This window comes from Chiloscyllium plagiosum, unplaced genomic scaffold (genome assembly GCF_037043375.1).
Source record: "Chiloscyllium plagiosum isolate Xiang-an unplaced genomic scaffold, Cpla_swu_hap1 HiC_scaffold_16, whole genome shotgun sequence".
NCBI lineage: Eukaryota > Metazoa > Chordata > Chondrichthyes > Orectolobiformes > Hemiscylliidae > Chiloscyllium > Chiloscyllium plagiosum.
This window is the reverse complement of record NW_028270154.1, coordinates 78,566,053-78,582,413: the sequence shown is the minus strand read 5'-3', so window position 1 is coordinate 78,582,413 and position 16,361 is coordinate 78,566,053. Positions and strand designations below refer to the sequence as shown.

Genomic DNA, 16,361 nt, shown 5'->3' with positions numbered 1-16,361 from the left:
CCAAAGTTAACAATTACTTGGACGTGTAGATTAATTCATAAAAGTTAGCATGGCTTTGTTAAAGATAACATCTATTTTTCTGACATGCTTGTGTGTTTTGATTCACCACAGAAAATGCCAATGAGGATGATCCAGTTGATGTGGTCTAGATAGACTTCCAAAGACGGCTTTATAAAGTGCCTCAAAAGTGGTTCATCAGCAAAGTTGGAACCCATGGAACAAAGAGTACAGCATGGATATAAAGTTGGCTGAGTGACAGGTAACAAACTCATGATGAAAGGTTCTCTGGTGGACTGGAGGAAGACAAACAGCGAGGTTCTCTGGGTTTGGTGCCAGGATTGCTACTATATTAAAATATATTAATGATTTGGACATGGCTGTTCAGGGAACAATTTCAACATTTGCAAATGACACAAAAGTGTGGTGAATCATGAGGGCAGTGACAATCTTTATGAGGACAGAGATAAACTGGTGGACTGTGTGGACACATGACAGATGAGATTTTGATTTTGATTGTATTTGATTTATTGCAGTCATATGTAACTGAGTACAGTGAAAAGTTTTGTTTTGCAACTAGTACAGGCAGATCATAGCAAACAGGACATATAAATCACAGTGTTCATACAGAGCGAGGCATACAGGTTGCAACTGCACAGGAAGTGCACAATGCAAGATCAACATTATTTGAAGTTAGAGAGTCCATTCAGCAGTCTAATAAAGGCAATGAAGAAGCTGTTCCTGAACCTGTTGGTCCATGTTCAAGCTTCTGTATTTTCTTTCTGAGAGAAGTTGTCAGAAAGCGTTACTGGGATGGGAGGGTCTTTGATGTGGGCAGTCTTTTCATGCCAACGAGCAGTGTAAATGGAGTCCATGGATGGGAGGTTGGCTTCCATGATGGTCTGGACTGTGTACCCAACCTTCTGTAGTTTCTTATGGTCTTGCGCAAAGCTGTTTCCATACCAGGCCGTTATGCACTCAGACAGTATGCTTTCTATGGTGCATCTGTAAAAGCTGGTGAGGGTCCTTATGGACATGCAAATTTCCTAAGCTGCCTGAGGAAGAAGAGACATTGTTGTGCCTTCTTGACTATCCTACGTGGGAGATCTAGGACAGATTGTCAGTTATCGTCACTCCTAGGAGTTTGACGTTCTTGATGTCATATACATGAACTTTAGTAAGGCGTTAGATAAGATTCCTCATGGTAGATTAATGAAGAAAGTGAAGTCACATGGTGTTCTAGCTCAGTGGATAAAGAACTGGTTGAGCAACAGGAGACAGAGAGTAGTAGTTGAAGGGAGTTTCTCGAAATGGAGAAAGGTGACCAGTGGTTTTCCACAGGGGTCAGTGTTTGGGCCACTGTTGTTTGTAATATACATAAATGATCTGGAAGAGGGCACTGTTGGTATGATAGCAAATTTGCAGATGACACGAAAATTGGTGGAGAAGCAGAAAGCATAAGGGACTGTCAGAGAATATAGGAGATATAGATAAACTTGGGCGAAAAAGTGGCAGATGGTTTTCAATCCAGACAAATGTGAGGTGATGCATTTAGGCAAGACTAATTATAGAGTGAATTATACAATGAACGGAAGAGCCTTGGGAAAACTTAATGGGCAGAGAGATCTGGGAGTGCAGGTCCATTGTACCCTGAAGGTTGCTGCACAGGTGGATAGAGTGGTCAAGAAGGCATATAGTATGCTTGCCTTCATTGGACGGGGTATTGAGTATAAGAGCTGGCAAGTCATGTTAAAATTGTACATGACATTGGTTCGGCCACATTTAGAATTTTGTGTACAGTTCTGGTCGCCACATTACCAAAAGGATGTGGACGCTTTGGAGAAGGTGCAGAGAAGGTTTCCGAGGATGTTGCCTGGTATGGAAGGTGCAAGCTATGAAGGAAGGTTGAGTAGGTTAGGTTTATTTTCATTATAAAAAAGGAGATTGAGGGGGACCTGATTGAGGTTTATAAAATCATGAAGGGTATAGAAAGATGGATAGGGACAAGCTTTTTCCCAGGGTGAAGGATTCAATAACGAGAGGTCATGCTTTCAAGGTGAGAGGTGGAAAGTTTAAGGGGGATACACACGGCAAGTACTTCACACAGAGGGTGGTGGGCATTTGGAATGCGTTGCCAGCAGAGGTGGTAGTGGCAGGCACGGTAGATTCATTGAAGATGTGTCTGGACAAATGCATGAATAGGTGGGGAGCAGAGGGATACAGATGCTTTGGAATTGACCGACAGCTTTAGACAGTACATTTGGATTGGCTCAGGGTTGGAGGGCCAAAGGGCCTGTTCCTGGGCTGTAAGTTTTCTTTGTTCTTTGATGCTCTTCATCTCAGCTCAGTTGATATATATGGGGTGGGGTGTCCTCCTACTTCTTTCCTGAAGACAATGATCAATTATTTTGTTTTGCCAAGATTAAGAGAGAGGTTGTTATCATTGCACCATGATAGCAAGCAATGTATTTCCTTCCTGTATTCTGACTCATTGTTGTTTGATATCCATCCTACCATTGTAGTGTCATCAGCAAGCTTGTAGATGGTGTTCATTTGGAATTTAATTACACAGTCATGGGTGTACAGAGAGTACAGTAGGGGACTGAGAACTCATTTTTGGGGGGCTCCAGTGTTGCGTGTTGCTGTGGAGCAGGTGCAATTGTCTATCTTCACTGATGGTAGTCTGTGGATCAGAAAGCGGAGGATCCAGTTGCAGAGACCCAGGTCTCAGAGTTTTGAGATCAGACTGGAGGGAATAATGGTGATGAAGGTGGAGCTGTAGTCGATGTGCAGGAGTCTGACGAAGGTCTTTGTCGTGCAAATGTTCCTAAGGCGAGGGAAATGGCTTCCAGTGTGGATCTGTATAATCAGAAGGCAAATTGGAGGGGGTTGAGGCAGCCTGGGAGGCTAGAGTTGATGTGGGTCATGACGTGCCTCTTGAAGCACTTCATGATTATGCAGGTCAGAGCCACTGTATGGTATCCATTAAGGCACTTTGCATGTGCTTTCTTTGGTACTGGGATGATGGTGGTCTTCTTGAAGCAGGTGGGGACCTGCTTATGGGAGGGAGAGGTTGAAAATGTCAGTGAATACCTCAACCAGGTGGTCCACACAGGATCTAAGTGCATAGCCAGCAACTCCATCTCAGCCTGTTGCTTTCCTTGACTTGACTCTAAGGAAGACTGAACTGATGTCTGTGGCAGTAATGGAGGGAACAGGTGTGGCTGGAGCTGTTGGGGCAGGGGTCACTGCACCGCTGACATTCTGCTCAAATTGAGCATAGAAAGCATTGAGCACATCAAGGAGGGATGTGTTTGAGAGTCATAGAGATGTACAGCATGGAAACAGACCCTTTGGTCCTACCCGTCCATGCCGACCAGATATCCCAACCCAATCTAGTCCCATTTGCCAGCACCAGGCCCATATCCCTCCAAACCCTTCCTATTCATATATCCATCCAAATGCCTCTTAAATGTTGCAATTGTACCAGTCTCCACCACAACCTCTGGCAGCTCATTCCATACACGTACCACCCTCTGCGTGAAAAGGTTGCCCCTTAGGTCTCTTTTATATCTTTCCCCTCTCACCCTAATCCTATGCCCTCTAGTTCTGGATTCCCCAACCCCAGGGAAAGGACTTCGTCTATTTATATCAATGCCCTTCATAATTTTGTCTGCTATCTTGGTCTGCTTCATTTTGTTGTGTAAACCTTGCCATAGTGTAAGGGACCAGGCCAGACCCCTTTACAAACATTTCAAGAATATTCCAGGAGAGATGCAGCTGGCCCAATCACTTAGTTTTAAACAAAACAGAATTTATTTGCGAGATTACCGAATGAAACACAAACAAAAGAGAACAGAATACAGAATAACTTCACCTGTCCAAAATCCCAACAGACTATCCCAACGTAAGGATGCTGTTCCAAATTTCTGCAACAATCCCCATAAACACCCCTCAGCAAAAAAGGTAAGATCGAACGCAGGTCTTACAGGAGAGAGAGAGAGAGAGATGACAGAGGGATTCAGCATGGAACACCTTCTTCCACATAACTGTTTCAGCATCCTCCAACTGATTGTCTGCTTTCAGTGAACAGCCAGTCTACTAAAAACCGAAGTAAAGCTGAGCTGGGAGAAGTGGCCGCTCCTCTTCCATTGTACAAATGTTTTTTTTAAAGCATGAAAGCCTTTCACCTGAGGTAGTATCTGTTAGTTATAATCAAAGAGGCCCTAAAACCCTTCAAACCTCGACTTTTCAGAATTACTGCTTTTACGAACTCTCTGCAAAAAAATCCAAGGGCGGCATAACCTTATTAAAGGAGCAGCATCATCACAAGAAGAAGCGGGTCTCCATATGGTTGGTTTGGGCCTCTAACTGCTTCTCTTACGGCCTTGTGGAGTTTGTATCTTTTGAGTGTAAGGGATCTATATGTAGTCTTATGAATCTTTCTCTCTTCACACATTTTATACAAATTCTTACAGTCAAATTCTATGTTCTCTGCAATCTTGCTTTGTATTCACCCACTTGATCGAAGATTTTGACCTCTTTTGCCAAATTCTAAAATACACCCAATCCTCAAGCACGCTGCTTTTCCTGGCAATTGTATACATCTCATCTTAATACTATGTTTAATTTCCTTTGGAAGCCAAGGTGGAGCCACCTTTCCTCCTTTTTTTTCATTTCAAAAATATACTTTATTCATATATATTTAATCTATACAATTGGACATGTCATCATTCTGTAAACATTCCATTTCTTTGCGTATCAAAACAGGGTAATCATTCCTATTCACAGGTTGGTGCGATTACATTGAGCTGAGGCACCAGCGGGGCCCAAATGAAAGCGTGGGCCCCCTGTTCTTCTTAGGCAGGTGGTCTTTCCCCACCGCACCTTGGCGGCAGCTGCCCCAAGCTTCAGCGCGTCCCTCAACACGTAGTCCTGGACCTTGGAATGTGCCAGTCTGCAACACTCAGTCGGGGTCAACTCCTTCAGCTGGAAGATCAACAGGTTTCGGACCACCCAGAGAGCGTCCTTCACCGAGTTGATGATCCTCCAGGCACAGTTGATGTTCGTCTCGATGTGCGTCCTGGGGAACAGGCCGTACAGCACGGAGTCCTGCGTCACGGCGCTGCTCGGGACGAACCTCGACAGACACCACTGCATTCCTCTCCAGACTTCCTCTGCATAGGCACATTCCAGAAGGAGGTGTGTGACAGTCTCGTCCCCCCCGCAGCCGCTTCGAGGGCAGCGTGCGGTGCGGCAGAGAGTCCGGGCGTGTATAAATGATCTCACAGGCAGAGCCCTTCTCACCACCAGCCAAGCCATGTCTTGGTGCTTGTTGGAAAGTTCTGGCGATGAGGGATTCTGCCAAATGGCTTTGACAGTCTGCTCAGGGAACCGCTTGACAAGATCTGCCCTCTCCTTTTCTCGAAGGGTCTCAAGGACACTACGTGCTGACCACTTCCTGATGGACTTGTGGTCAAAGGTGTTTTTCTTGATAAATTTCTCCACGAAGGACAGGTGGTACGGAACGGTCCAACGACTCGGAGCGTTCCGCGGCAGCGAGGCCAGGCCCATCCTTCGCAACACCGGTGACAGGTAGAACCTCAGTACGTAGTGACACTTGGTGTTTGCGTACCGGGGATGCACACACAGCTTGATGCAGCCACACACAAAGGTAGCCATCAGGGTGAGGGTTGCATTGGGTGTGTTTTTTCCCCCATTGCACCGGTCTTTGTACATTACATATCTTCGGACCCCGTCCATCTTTGATCTCCACACGAAGTGGAAGATGGCCCGGGTGACTGCGACGGCACAGGTTCTGGGGATAGGCCAGACCTGTGCCACGTATAACAATACTGAGAGTACCTCACACCTGATGACCAGGTTTTTACCCGCGATAGAGAGCGACCGTTGCTCCCATCTGCCCAGTTTCTGTCTCACCTTCCTGATCCGCTCCTCCCAGGTCTTGGCGCACGCCCCAGCCCCCCCGAACCAAATACCAAATAGAGGATTGGTCGGCCCAGTTCCCGAAGAGCATTGCTTCGCTCTTGCCTCGGTTTACCTTGGCCCCCGAGGCCCGTTCGAACTGGTCACAGATGCACATGAGTCTGTGCACGGACAGTGGATCCGAGCAGAAAATGGCGACGTCGTCCATGTACAGGGAGGCCTTAACCTGCAGACCCCCGCTGCCAGGAATAGTCACCCCTCTCAGGCTCGCATCCTTCCTGATGGACTCGGCAAATGGCGCTATGCAGCACACAAACAAGGCAGGAGAGAGAGGGCAGCCCTGCCTGACTCCAGATCTGACTGGGAAGCTATCTGATTCCCACCCATTGATTGAGACTGCACTGACAATGTTGGTGTAGAGCAGTCTGATCCAATTAGCGATTCCCTCCCCGAAGCCCATTTTGGAGAGGACATCCCTCATACATGTATGCGATATCCTGTCAAAGGCTTTCTCCTAGTCCAGGCTGATGAGGCAGGTGTCCACCCCCCTGTCCTGCACGTAGGCAATCATATCTCTGAGGAGTGCGAGACTCTCAGCGATCTTCCTGCCCGGTACAGCACAGGTTTGGTCAGGGTGGATCACCGATCCCAGAGCAGACCTGACCCGGTTGGCGATGACCTTTGACAAGATTTTGTAGTCTGTGTTTAACAGTGAGATCGGTCTCCAATTTCTAATTTCTTCCCTCTCCCCCTTCTGCTTGTAGATGAGGGTGATGATGCCTTTCCTCATGGATTCACTCATGGTACCTGCCCGAAGCATACTGACATACACCTCCAGCAGGTCCCGACCAATCAAGTCCCAAAGAGCAGAATAGAGCTCGACCGGTAAGCCGTCGCTTCCGGGAGTTTTATTCTTTTCGAAGGACTCGAGGGCCTTGGTCAGCTCATCCAGAGATAGCGACTGGTCCAGCCTCTCTCGTGTTCCGTCGTCTAGGACCTCCGTGATAGAGGACAGGAACGACTTGGAGGCCGCGCTGTCGGTTGGCTTCGAGTCATACAGACTGGCATAGAAGGATTTGCTGATCCTCATGATGTCAGCCTGAGATGACGTTACCGAGCCATCTTCTTCCTTCAGGCTGCTGAGCACGGAGCTCTCTTTGTGCACCTTCTGGAAGAAGAAACGTGAGCACGTCTCGTCCTGCTCCACCGAGCGGACCCTGGACCGGAAGATTATCTTGGAGGCCTCCGAGGCAAAGAGCGAGGCTTGCTGGCCCTTCGCCTCCTTGAGGTCCTCTGTGACATCGATTCCCATCGTCTGCAGCAGGAGCAGGTTCTGCATACTTTCCTGGAGCTGGGACAGTTTTCCCCGTCTCTCTCTCTCGCCTCCTGAACACCTTTGAGGATGAAGAACCTCTTGATGTTCCCTTTTATTGTTTTACTTGTTTTGTGCCAGACATGAATTTGTCAACTCGTGGCCATGTCCTTCAAATGCAAACCCACTGCCTGCCCACCATCAACCCCTTCAGTCAGGTGTCCTTTCCAATTCACACCACGTGGCTTTCTTTATTGAGATACAGTTCTTCTGTTCCCACTGAAGACGTAGGTCAGAAAGTTACTGTTTAATTTTCCAAGTTTCGTTTCCCAAGCTTAGTTCCTCACTGACTGAGGTCAATGGTTTCTCCACCCAACAGGCCATGCACTGGATCCAAGCAAGCTCTGAGTTGCTTGGATTAACGTCACTTCCTGTCTAGCGCCGCAACCGAACGTGCTGGCTGAGAGAAAACCCCGCCGCTGGCCTGACGTCATTTGAGTGACAGGCAATCCAGCGACTGGGAAGCGAGTCTTTGGCGATAGTTACCAATGGGGTTGTCGGGTTGGTCGTCCGGGAGGCGGTTCTTGGTCAGCAGGTTCGGTTCAGTTGAGCGGGAGGTAAGCATTCCCTTCCCCTTTCTGAGTGAACCATCGCCTTCCAGCCCCCTCACTATCATGGCCGACGTGGGTTTGTTGATGCAGGATGGCCTGTTACACCCGAGCCAGGCGCAGGCGGACGGAGCCGGCGACCAGCCGAAACCCAACACCGACAGCTCCAACCAGGCCCGGTAGGTGGCGGCGATTGTGCTCTCGCGTCCCCGGAACTCTCGATCGGCCCCGTCTCTCCCAGACCGGGCTAGGCCTCGGGCTCCGAGTGTGGGCCTGCTGGGGAGGGAAAGGACACACTTTTACTCCTCCGGGCGGCACTTGCTGGTGGGCGCGGGGCCCATCTCTCCTATCCCCTGGTTTGTTCCGGGAGCTCTGGTTACGTTGCCCCGGAGCCGAGGCTCTGCACGCAGGGCAGAGAGTGCTGCTCGTGCACGAAGAAGCCATGTTTAATTATTCACATTTCACCTCGCCCTCCTTTTTTGAAACTTTAACTGCACTGCCTTCCATCCCCGACTTCTCTTGGCGGTGGCGTGCACGGAAGGCCCCGTTCGAGCGTTTCCGTAACTTTATCTGTCTTGCTTTGACTATATCACGCGGTTCCCATCCAAAGGCAGCCCGAGTGCTTGTGCGCAGAGTTCTGTGATCGTGGACCGTTTTGTAACACATCCAGACCCTGCAACCTGTCAATATCCTCATAGGTGGACAGCTGGACAATTCCTTCTCTCTCTCTCTCTCTCCTCCTCCCACGCCCCCCGCCTTAATTTCAAAGTAATCCGTTCAACCGTGTGCTGACACACTTCTGGACCAGGTGGGATGTGAACCCGGGCCTTCTGGCTTAGACGTTCCTACAAACTGTGCCACAAGAGCCTTTTCCTTTTCTGATACTAAGTAGATTGAGAGGGGGCACTGGCCGGCGGAATCACGTCACTAAAGAAATGATTGATCTTCTCAGGCAGTGTATATTCAAGTAAAACAAAATCTCTCATGTTTAGATGTTCAGATCTAACCGAGTTTCTTGGTTGTTGATCTACAATAACGCGCATCCTCTGTTGCTGATTGCTTATGCAATGTTCAGAGTTCATTGGATCATTGTCAATAGTGAATGTCATTTGACTTCCTTTAATGCCTGCCTGTTTCAATTATTTACTTGTCAATAGAAGAAGTTGTAAGGTCATTTTGTTTTCTCTTTCTCATCTCTGTCAGTTGATGGCCAAAGTTACCTGTTGGTTAAATTGTTTGCCAAGAAAAGTACTGGTTGAACCTTGTCACATATATTTGACACACTGATTAGATTAGATTACTTAGTGTGGAAACAGGCCCTTCGGCCCAACAAGTCCACACCGACCCACCGAAGTGCAACCCACCCAGACCCATACATTTACCCCTACATTTACCCCTTCACCTAACACTACGGGCAATTTAGCGTATTTGCCAATTCACCTTACCTGCACATTTTTGGACTGTGGGAGGAAACCGGAGCACCCGGAGGAAACCCACGCAGACGTGGTGAGAATGTGCAAACTCCACACAGTTGCTTGAGGCAGGAATTGAACCCGGGTCTCTGGCGCTGTGAGGCAGCAGTGCTAACCACTGTGCCGCCGTGATGTGGTGTTGGGATTTATTGCAAGATGGAGAAAGTGAGGACTGCAGATGCTGAAGATCATAGTCGAGAGTGTGGTGCTGGAAAAGCGCAGCCTGTCAGGCAGCATCCGAGGAGTAGAAGAATCACCGTTTTCGGGCCCTTCATCATTCCTGATTCTCCTGCTTCTTGGATGCTGCCTGAACTTTTCCAGCATCATGCTATCGACGTATATTGCAAGATGAGCACTTTGAAAAAAGAGCGGGAGGGATTTTCAATATTTGACACTTGGTGATTCAAGACTGAGATGTCACCAACTTCGCTAATTTTCTTTATTCTACATGTTGGTTTAGGACCCGAGTTATCTGAAAAGCCAGGCATGATGAAATATTGCTGGACTTAGAAAAGTTTTGTTGGTATACCATTGGTAAATCAATATGTTTACATAGAAACTTGCAATTATTTTGCAGCTTTTATACCCACAGTTTGCCAAAGTGATTTACTGTCAGTGCATTAGCATATATACTCCTCAAAACAGCAGTGAGATGGTTTCATGAGGGTGAAGGCATAGATATTAGCTTTGATATCAGGGGCTTTTTTATCCCCACTGGTTCTTGTACTTGTATCCAGAAGAACTGAAAAAGCCCCTGTTTCGTGTCTTAATCAGCATCAAGGTAGCAAACCTTGTATATTCTGAGAGTTTCAAGTTGAGATGATATTGTGGAATATTTGGAATGGGGTCTGAAAATACAATATGGCAGAAGTGAGGACTGCAGATGCTGGAAACCAGAGTTTAGATTAGAGTGGTGCTGGAAAAACACAGCAGGTCAGGCAGCATCCGAGGAGCAGGAAAATCGATGTTTCGGGCAGAAGCCCAGTACAATATGGCGATTGAGTGTGATATTCCAAGATTAGTACCTATTGTAAATCTTGAGATAATTGAAAGACTAGATTAAACAAGAAACTTATTGAATTTTGGTAAAGATAAAATTGTGAGGCAGTTTGCAGTGGGGGTAACAATTGGGGGAAGCATCAGACAAATAGAAATACCAATATTAAAGTGGGGTGGCAGAGGTTGTGGTGATGAGAAGTTTATTCATGTTGGAACAGTATTGATGTCTTGATCAGTCTTGAATTCTTTAGAATTCTCAGTGTTTTATGTAACATTATGAAATATTGAGGAGAAAGACGTATTGTTTGTTGAAGTGGTATCCCAGCTTAAACAGTACAGAAGACCTGTGTACTCTATTCTGAAATCCAACGAATGAGTGAAGAAGAATAACAAGAGAATAAGATGCACGATTCAGTGAACTGTTTTTGAACTGTTTACAATTTAGTATCTGCAATTTAAAAAGAGCAGCTTTTCATGATTTGATGCCTTTGTCCTTGACAGAAATACTGAAAAGGACCGAGTCTAGTTTCCAGACGGAGTCATTTTGTTTTTTTTTGTGCTTGGTGTAAAGACGTCAGACTTTTTTTTCTTAGTCCTTATCCTTCACTCAGGCAGAAAATGAAGAAAATCAGGAATGATGATAGGATTGCATCCTTTCGTCAAACACTACTTTTTTTTTAAACCAAAAATCCCTCTTCATTCATAGAAACTTATTTTGTGCCTTTGCCATTGTGGCAAAGAACCTTTATCTTGAATGCTGAGGTTTCCTAGCATTTGAAGTGTCTGATATGTGTTCTGAGACACACATTGTGCTTATTTCCAGAAGGAGAAAAGAGAGTCATTTGACAATTTTTACATACTTTGGGTGGTAAATGCCCGAGGCAGGTTCCCTATCTGAGAGTTGTCATTACTTAGGACTGACACTTTGCTGCTTTGAGAGAGTACTGTGCTATGATAGGTACTGCCATTCAGATGATATTTTGACCTGAGGTTCCATCTGTCCCCTCAGGAGAGTATAAAAGACTGAAAGTGCTGAACAATTCTAACCCATTCCTCGAATTGCTCACACTAAAAATTGTTATCTGGTCATTGTCATGTTGATGTATTGGATCTTGCTGACCCCAGATTAGCTTCTGTGTTGCTGGCAACAATGATTACAGTTAAGCAAAAGTGACCATAAATTACTTTGGAACATTGCGAGATTGAGAAATGTCCTGTAGAAATAAGAGTTTGTTCTTTGCAAATTTGATACTGTATTGACAGGGAAAAACCTGAAGAGGGAACCAAACTGTTTGACTTGTGCATTAGACCAAAACTGTAAAGAAGACTTGTGAATGAGAGGATTAAGTGTGTCATGGAGACAGAATATTTGAAGTAAACATTTGTTCAGGATCGGTTAAAGTATACATTAAATATAAATTGAAATGATATTGACCTACAACAATTCTTAGTATATACTTTAAAATGTTTAAAATGAGCCCTTGAGCAAGAAGAAGCGAAAGCTGTTTGTGGTTTTGTTTCAGCTCACTGACAATCCATTTGGATCACCAGCTCATTGTAGTCTTGACCAAACATGAGCCAGAGTGTTGAACTTGAGATGTAAATTGACAGGCTTTGACATTCAGGCAGCATGTGACACAAAGTGCTAACAGCATCCTGGGAGTGACCAGTGATCAAAAACTGAACTGGACCAGCCAAGTGAATAGTCAAAAAAGTGTGGCACTGGAAGAGCACAGCAGGTCAGGCAGCATCCAAGGAGCAGGAGAGTCGATGTTTCGGGAATAAGGCTGAAGCATCGACTCTCCAGCTCTTCGGATGCTGCATAACCTGTGCTTTTCCAGCACTACACTTTCTGACTCTGATTGCCAGTATCTACAGTCCTCACTTTCTCTCAGCCAAGTCAATACTGTGGTGACAAGAACAGGTCAGAGGCTGGGAGTCCTGCAATACGATAAATGCTGTCTTATTGATAGGATCGTTGACAAGGCACAGGTCAGTGAGATGCCATACTGTCTGCTTACCTCAATGTGTGCCGCTCCAACAACACTTAAACTTTAACATTATCCAGTACAAAGCAACTTGCTTGAATCTCCATCCCCATCTACCCTTAACCTTCACTTCCTCCAGCAATATGGTTTGGGTCATTTGCAAGATTCACTGCAGAAATTCACCAAGCCTCTTTTGACAGCACCTTTGAAATCTATGAACTGCACTACCTGGAGGGACAAAGGCAGCAGATGGATGAGAACATCACCACCTGTACAATCCTCTCCAAGTCATACAAAATCCTAAATTGAAAATATAATTGCTGTTTCTTCACTGTGACTGGGTCAAATTCCTTGAACTTTGTACCACATCGAACATGACCCTACACTATTTGGACTGCAGTAGCTTCAGAAGTTGGTTCGATATCACCCACGTCAGGGGCAATTGGGAATGTGCAATAAAAAAAAGCTAGCCGAGCCAGCGATGCCCAAATCCATAAAATAAAATAATTTAGCAAAATTATAATCAGTAGTACTGAGGACCCTTGATTATCTGGCATTCGATTCACCAAATTTCGGATTATCTGTAGAAGATCACAAGGTCCCAATGCGATGCTAACTATGTTATCCGGCCTCTGATTAACTGAACGAAGTACACCCCGCTGGTGTCCTTCGGATTATTGAGGTGCCTTTGTAATTGGTGAGAAAACACTGAACTGGCTGGAGTCGTACCTTGTATCAGGGAAGATGAATGTTGGAGGCCAGTCTTCTGAACTACAGGATATTGGTGTTGGAGTTCCTCAGTTGAGTCATCTTCAGTTGCTTCATTATTGGTATCCTTCCATCTCCCTGGGAGCACAACAATCTGCAAATTTCCTTCAAAGACCCACACTGTTCTGACTTGGAATGAAATGGCCATTTCTTTGTTGCTGGATCAAAATCCTAAAACTGCTTCTTAATAGCAATGAGAGTTTATCTGTATCACATAGACTGCAGTGTTTCAATAAAGCACCTTACCAAGTCCGCATCAAGAGAAGTTAGGGTTGATCAACCAATGTTTTCCTTTGCATTGACCCTTGTATCTTACGAATTTTAAAACGTACCATGGGGTTAATGGGTGTTGTGGGAAGTACAAAGAAATGGATGAAGGGAAGGAATCTTGCAAGTTCCCAGTTCCATTCCTGATATTGTGCATTCTTTTGATTCTTTGGCAATCTTGACTGATTGGACCTTGATTAAATCTGCCATGAGTCTATTGGATTAGTTTTTGACTATCGATGCAGAATTTCGACTGTATTCCTGAGATAGGAACAAGAACATGATATCCTTCACCTTTTCAGATAACTTGAATGAACATTGGTTTAATCTCTCTGGTTGGATTTAAAGAAGAGAAATTCCCTGTGAAGCAAATATTGCTGTCTGGGTTACAAGTGAGAGTTTTTGTCAAACCTGTTGGAATCCAAAAGCATGTTGCTGTTGACCTGTAGCTGGCATACATCCCTGCTTTGTTGATTAATTTTCTTTCTTAGCTCTTGTATAAACTCCAGTACAGGTTGTTCTGTTATAACACACCTTTCATGAATGTGGATTCACTGTAATACGATTGACAAATTGAGGGCACTGTTCTAAAGCACTAACTTTTAAAATGTGCATTGGCTGTAATGCAATTACACTGCCAACACTTTAATCACACTGTTTCAAAAGTGCTTTTTTTTTGGAATGTGGGGTTGCAGAAGTACTTAACCATTACATTATAGAAGAACTGCCTGTATCATAAGTGTATTTTCAATCTATTGTCAGCTAGATGATATCACAAGTGTTAGGGTACAGAAGGAGGCCATTTGGCCATGGTGTCGGCACTGATTCTTCAAATGAGCATCAGTATCGACTGGCATATCCTGCTTTTCACCCTTACCATTGCACATTGTTTCTCTCCAAATGAACATCCAGTACTCTCTTTAGTTGAGCTACACTTCCAAACAGTGCATTCTGTGCGACAGTGTTTCTTGACTCATCACATTTACTGCTTTTGTAAGTCACTTGGAAATGCCCTCTGGTTCTTGATGCTTTTTTGAACAGTTTCGCTCTTTCTGCTCTATTCCAGCTTTATGTCAATAAGAAATAGGAGCTGAAGTAGACCTTTTAGCCCATCAGATCTGCTCTGCCATTCAATGAGTCCATTATTCCTCAACTCCACTTTCCTGCCTTTTTCCCCATAGCCCCGATTCACTGACTGATTAAACATGTCAATATATCAGCCTTGAATATACTTAACAAAGCAGTTTGTATCGCTGTTTAGTAAAGAATTCCACAGATTGATTGATTGCCCTATGAGAGAAGAAATTTCTCTTCGACTCTGACTTAAAAGGATGATTTTTGATTCTGAGATCTTGCCCTCTTGTCCTAAACTGTCCCACAAGGGGGACCAGCCTTTCTGCCTCCATCCAGCCAAGTCCTCTGTACTATTTCAATAAACTCTGCCTGTCATTCCTCGATATTCCAGTGAGTACAAAACCAGTGGATTCAACCGTCTTCATAAGACAGTCCCACCATATCTGATATCAGCCTTTGGAATGCCTCCAATGTCATTATATCTTTCCTTGGAAAAGGTGCCCAGAAGAGTTCAGCTATCATCTGACCAGTGCTTTGTATAACTTCAGCACAATGTCTTTATTTTTATGTTCTACTCTTTTTGAAATAAAGGTGAATGTTCCTCTTGCCTTTCTAATAACATGCTTAATTATTTTGATGTTAGACACAGTGCTCTGGAGTCCTGTACCTATGTTCTTTTTTCTTCTCTCCCTGATACTTTTACAGTGTTATTTCTTCCTCTTACTTTTTTCTTCCACAAATATTTTACACGTGTCCATTTGGTTAGGTAATGCAGTGCAAATGGAAGTCCTTTGAATGGTGTTTTGGTGTCTTCCTTTTACCCCTGCTGAGAAAGGGTGTAAAGTATGAGCAGGTAGGGAATGAGTTAAGTTTTGAGTTTTGTGAAACAAGATGTTCAGCTGAGCATGACTCATTAGATAAGAACTTGCAGTTTGCTCTTGCCTCCAGCACCCCATTGTTATGGGTTTACAAGGTGAAAACTATTCATTATGTGAGGCCAGTTAAGGTTAAAAACATTCATTGTGTAACAGCAGATGGCTTAATCTTTGCTTTTGACACACACATTGATTGGGTGACCGTTAAAATTAGTGAATGTTGCTTCATCTGGATGCTCCTCCCTGTAAAATGACAATATAAATCATTAAGTAACTGTGGTTCAAGAGAGAAGTCCGAGAACTCATGTCTCTGTGCACATGGGTGATCATTCACTCTCCCTCCAGTGCCTGGAATAAAGATGAAGGAGGTAAAATTATACTGTGTCTCTGAGCATTTTGCTTCGACTGAGGGACGACACTGCAACAATTGTTTCTGCTAGAAGTTGCAAATAATTTCTTCTTAAGGTCAAGTGTTGAAAACCAGGGAAGCAAATTATCCTTGCATACACTTCTTTTGTTGAAGAATCCATTTTCCCATGGGAGTGTGCTGCTTTGTAAAGGTGCCAACACATGTCAGCATTTGGGCTGGTATGTGTGAATTCTAAAAGTTTTAAAAAGACAATATTTTGAAATGTTGCAAAGTCATTAAACCTTTTGCTTTTGTGATGAGAGATGGATCCAGTGAGGGAAGAGGTAAACAAACAGTGAGATTGCCAGATCCTAAATTCAATTATTGTTTATATGGTATTATAAGTGATTGTGATAGCAAATTGAATGCTGTAAATGTTGGAGGCCTTCTGTTTCTTATTACAGTTGCCTAGAAAATAAATGAGAATTAGTATGTGAGCACATAAAAATTACCTGTTCAATTAAGCCTCCTCTGTCAAATGTCTTGCTGACACTTAGTGTCAAGAGTCTGATGACCGGTTGAAATACCATAGGCTGCTGGTAACTTTGGAAAATTCAGCATGTCAGCACATTAAGTGCTCAAGTGCAGAGAACTGATAGTTCTTTGAGCAATGATATTCAAAGAAATGGGTTATGTTTCATGAGAC

At 44.6% G+C, this 16,361-nt stretch overlaps 1 protein-coding gene across 7 annotated transcripts in view; it reads left to right on the top strand.

Moving 5' to 3' along the window:
* The first annotated feature begins 7,627 nt into the window (after nucleotides 1–7,627).
* The window catches only part of LOC122556788 (transcription elongation regulator 1), a 109,434-nt gene continuing 100,700 nt past the window's right edge, over nucleotides 7,628–16,361 (top strand). For all 7 annotated transcript variants that reach the window (XM_087995471.1, XM_043703970.2, XM_043703969.2 and 4 more), the window contains exon 1: nucleotides 7,628–8,042. In XM_087995471.1, the coding sequence (XP_087851597.1) occupies nucleotides 7,804–8,042 (239 nt within the window). In that variant the 5' untranslated portion in view covers nucleotides 7,628–7,803. The remainder of the gene's footprint in view (nucleotides 8,043–16,361) is intronic.